The sequence below is a fragment of the Pistacia vera genome, unplaced genomic scaffold (genome assembly GCF_008641045.1).
Source record: "Pistacia vera cultivar Batoury unplaced genomic scaffold, PisVer_v2 Contig985, whole genome shotgun sequence".
Taxonomy (NCBI): Eukaryota; Viridiplantae; Streptophyta; class Magnoliopsida; order Sapindales; family Anacardiaceae; genus Pistacia; species Pistacia vera.
In genome coordinates, this window is record NW_022196873.1 from 126,065 (window position 1) to 129,689 (window position 3,625).

Sequence of the window (3,625 nt, forward strand, 5' to 3'; positions counted from 1 at the left end):
TCCCATGAGCTTCGAAATCCACTTGTGTTGATCTGGCGTTTTAACCCATTGATCTGTAAGAAATTGCAAACTGCGTTGGTCTGTTTTGATGACAAATTTTTGGCCAATGAGGTAATGACTCCACTTATGAACGGCAAAGACAATTGCCATATGTTCCTGTTCATAGGCTGACTTCAACCTAGATTGCAGTGAGAAAGCCTTACTGATGAAAGCAATTGGTCTTGCATTCTGCACTAAAACGGCCCCCATTCCAGCCCCTGAAGCATCCGTCTGAATCTCAAATGGAAGCTCAAAATTAGGTACACCACACACAAACAGTGGGAGAGTGAGAGAACCATATAGCCAGTTGCTAGTTGATGGGATCACCAGAAAGCCACACCAACTCAATGAAATATTGTTAATGAGATTCAGTAAAACAACTTTGTACTAAAAACAACTGATATGTTTATATATTGATTTGGATTGACAAACACTGCAAACAGAAAATAAAATGACAGAGAAAAGAAAAAGTTGGCTAGCACTTCGAGGGTCTAGTAGCCTCCCCTGATTCCAGATTTCATCCTCCTTAGCTAACCAAATGTTCTCTCTTAAATACAATTGAAATCATAATTTCCGCACTCCCTTACGTGGAGATTCTTCCTAACTAATTCTAAACTGCATTTCCTTTGCTGCCCCTGTCCAGTGAATTTCCCAGGCTGCCCTTTTTCTTCTTCTTGTATATTTTGGTTACAGGAGGCTTATCACTGGTGCTTCAGGATGCGCTATTCTCCGTCCTCGGCTAAGTATTCCCACAAAATGAGTCAACCAAGAAACTACAAAGTGGAGAATTTTTACAGCAGATGGAGTAGAATATAACACATCACATTAACTGCAAAAGTGTTTTCTCTTTAATTTCAGTAAATTAATTGCAACTTACCATGCTAGAGGAGCATTCTTATCAAATTCTCCTTCCCTTTCTAGTGAAAAAACTTCTTGGAGTTCAAGAGACCAATCCTGAGGATATTATAAAGGTCCAGAATGTCATTCATGAAAAACCATATATATGTAAACCAACCAACAAAAAGTCATCACCAGCAAAGTAAGTTCTCAGGGTTCAAGATAATTTAAGACTAAACCCACGGTTTTGAGCTGTGTTTAGGACAATGCACATTAAGAATATCTGCTAATGCCCACTGCAGCAGAAAAAAATATCCTTCCATATTTTACTGTTAGTACTACTTATACATGGCTATCTAATTATATTTAATAATAGACAAATCAAAAGACTAAATAGCAAAATTTTACCATACTAAATACACACAACTATACGATAGACAGAAAACAGGTAAATATAGGTATCTAGGACATACTTTTCAATACTGTAGATCCTAAACAAATGGCAACTCCGCTTGTAATCAATGGATGAGAAGCTGCAACATCAATACCCTCTGCAACAAAATTTTTAATACAAAATTAGATTAAACAGAATGAATGGTTGAGAATTTATGTAAACTCTTCAGTCAAGAATTTAAGTTAAATGCTCGTTTTGTACTGAGAAGCTTGTGATTTTGGTTTAGAGTGAAGCAACAGGCATATGAAGGGCACATAACAGTATGAAAGTAAAAATACAGAGCAGATTTAAAGCTTACAAAACCAATTATCATTAAAAAGGAAAAAGTAAAAAGTAATAATGCATGAACCGAGTAAAATGCTGGCCTGGTAATGGAACTGGGCCAGTAGGAGGCATGCCTCTAGAGGAACATATCAGCAACTACAGAAAGGTGTACTACAACTCAAACATGAACACATACCTCAAACCAATCAAAACAATAAACGGCTTTAACCTTATGAGCCTCCTCATTTAAAATCTTTTCTGTCCCTTGAAAAGCCCTCCACATGACCATTGGGTCCCAACTAAGACCAGAAGTCTTTTCAAGCACATTTGTAACTATCACAGGTTCACCTCTCATCCAATGCATTTGAGAATGCTCGATTTCATTGTTTCCCAATTGAGTAGCATTTGGGCAGTAGAGATAATTGTCCTGACTGCTGTCCCTATGAGCTGCCTGCCTAACTCCAAAAGTTTTTACTCCATTTTCAGCAGAACATGATTGCACAAAACACATCCTTGAGAAAAAATATCCAGCGGCTTATAATTGATAGTCAGGTCCTATGCAGTCATAATCAGTTTTCCAATCCAATTAGCATCAAAGATGTGTCTTAGTGCAAGTATCTAAGTACGACAACCTCCATGTACTTTGGGAGGACAAGGAATTCTACCGTCAGCCTCTTCTCTCCAATCAGGAAAGTTGCATGACGTCTTAGTGATCTTGTCTGCAGAAATTTGGCTGTCAAAATCTGTAACCTGACCATTTGCTTTTTTAGCTAACTGCTATTCAGAAAGCTCTTCTTCAATACGTCCCTGTTGAAAACCTTTTCTTATTTCTCCACAGCAAGTCAGGCAGAGATCATAAGAAAAATCAGGATTGGGGCAGCTTTTGTGGAAATTAACAATCGACATGCTGCAATTGTCACTGTTGAATAAGAAAAGATTCATGGTTAAAACTTTTACCATTATAAATATAATTTAAGCCACTATATATAAAGAATTATGAATTAGGGTATCTTGAACTCATAATACAACCATTCAACAAAGAAAGATGAGAAGTTACGGGATTGAACATGCCCGAATCTTCTTCTACACAGAAACTGCAAAAAAATTGGACAAAATAAGAAATTAAAATGAAGAATTGGAAGATAATAATAAGCGATATAAATATAATTTAAAGCACTATATATAAAGAATTATGAATTAGGGTATCTTGAACTCATAGTACAACCATTCAACAAAGAAAGATGAGAAGTTACGGGATTGAACATGCCCAGGTCTTCTTCTACACGAAAACTGCAAAAAAATTGGACAAAATAAGAAATTAAAATGAAGAACTGGAAGATAATAATAAGCGAAGCTGAGTGAGGGAAAGAAATTACAACCCGAATCAACAAAAAACTTCCAACGTACAAAGAAAATTTCAAAATCCAGTATAAACAAATTGAAACGACGTTTATTACAGACAAACATATACACATAAAAAAGAAAATTAATATCTTTCTTTAAGTGGATATGGATGTGGATGTGAGAAATTTCTACTGAACATTCACAAAGGCAATGCATTACATCTGTATACTTGTTAATACACATCCAAGTATCAAAATTAGGGGTGGAAAAATCCGGTTAACCGGAAACTTGAACCGAACCGGTTTTCGGCTTAAAAAAATAATTGAATCGAAACGGTTTTGGGGTTAACCAGTTAACCGGTTTTAAACCGGTTAATTAGGATTATTATTACGCTGCATTTTTTTTGGCCCAATTATGAATTATGGGCTGCATTTTTCGGCCCAATTCGGTTTTCTCTTTTTATTTGTTTTCTCTTTTTAACTGCTAATGCCCAAAAACAACAAGAATTGCTGTTACTTTTCGCTAAATATTGTACTAATCAAGTAATTTTTCTATCGTTTAATCTTGTTTTGCAATTTCCTTTTTATTCTGTTTGCTACACAAATTTGATATTAGCATTGAGAATTTCTATATCTACATATTCTATTGGGAGGTTTTGCATTTGCAAATGAAGAAACAAAAGCTTAA

The 3,625-nt window shown here is 35.6% G+C and overlaps 1 protein-coding gene across 2 annotated transcripts; it reads right to left on the bottom strand.

The window, feature by feature from the left end:
• Nucleotides 1–1,180: 1,180 nt before the first annotated feature.
• LOC116121466 (lysine-specific demethylase JMJ25-like) lies at nucleotides 1,181–2,644 on the bottom strand. 2 transcript variants are annotated; one of them, XM_031407421.1, is made up of 2 exons: nucleotides 1,791–2,644; nucleotides 1,181–1,427 (listed from the first exon to the last, which is right to left on the bottom strand). In XM_031407421.1, exons 1-2 carry the CDS (start codon nucleotides 2,103–2,105, stop codon nucleotides 1,395–1,397), a joined length of 348 nt encoding a protein of 115 aa, XP_031263281.1. In that variant the 5' UTR covers nucleotides 2,106–2,644; the 3' UTR covers nucleotides 1,181–1,394. The 2 variants fall into 2 exon arrangements, with proteins under 2 accessions (XP_031263281.1, XP_031263282.1); XM_031407422.1 differs by having other exon boundaries at nucleotides 1,366–1,427; nucleotides 1,824–2,644.
• Nucleotides 2,645–3,625: the final 981 nt, after the last annotated feature.

Excerpts from the sequence above, each read along its gene's own strand:
- LOC116121466 (XM_031407421.1), bottom strand. The coding sequence starts at position 2,105 with ATGTGTTTTGTGCAATCATGTTCTGCTGAAAATGGAGTAAAAACTTTT. Across the intron at positions 1,428-1,790 it reads ATTGTTTTGATTGGTTTGAG|AGGGTATTGATGTTGCAGCT; the intron begins GTATGTGTTCAT and ends ATTTTGTTGCAG.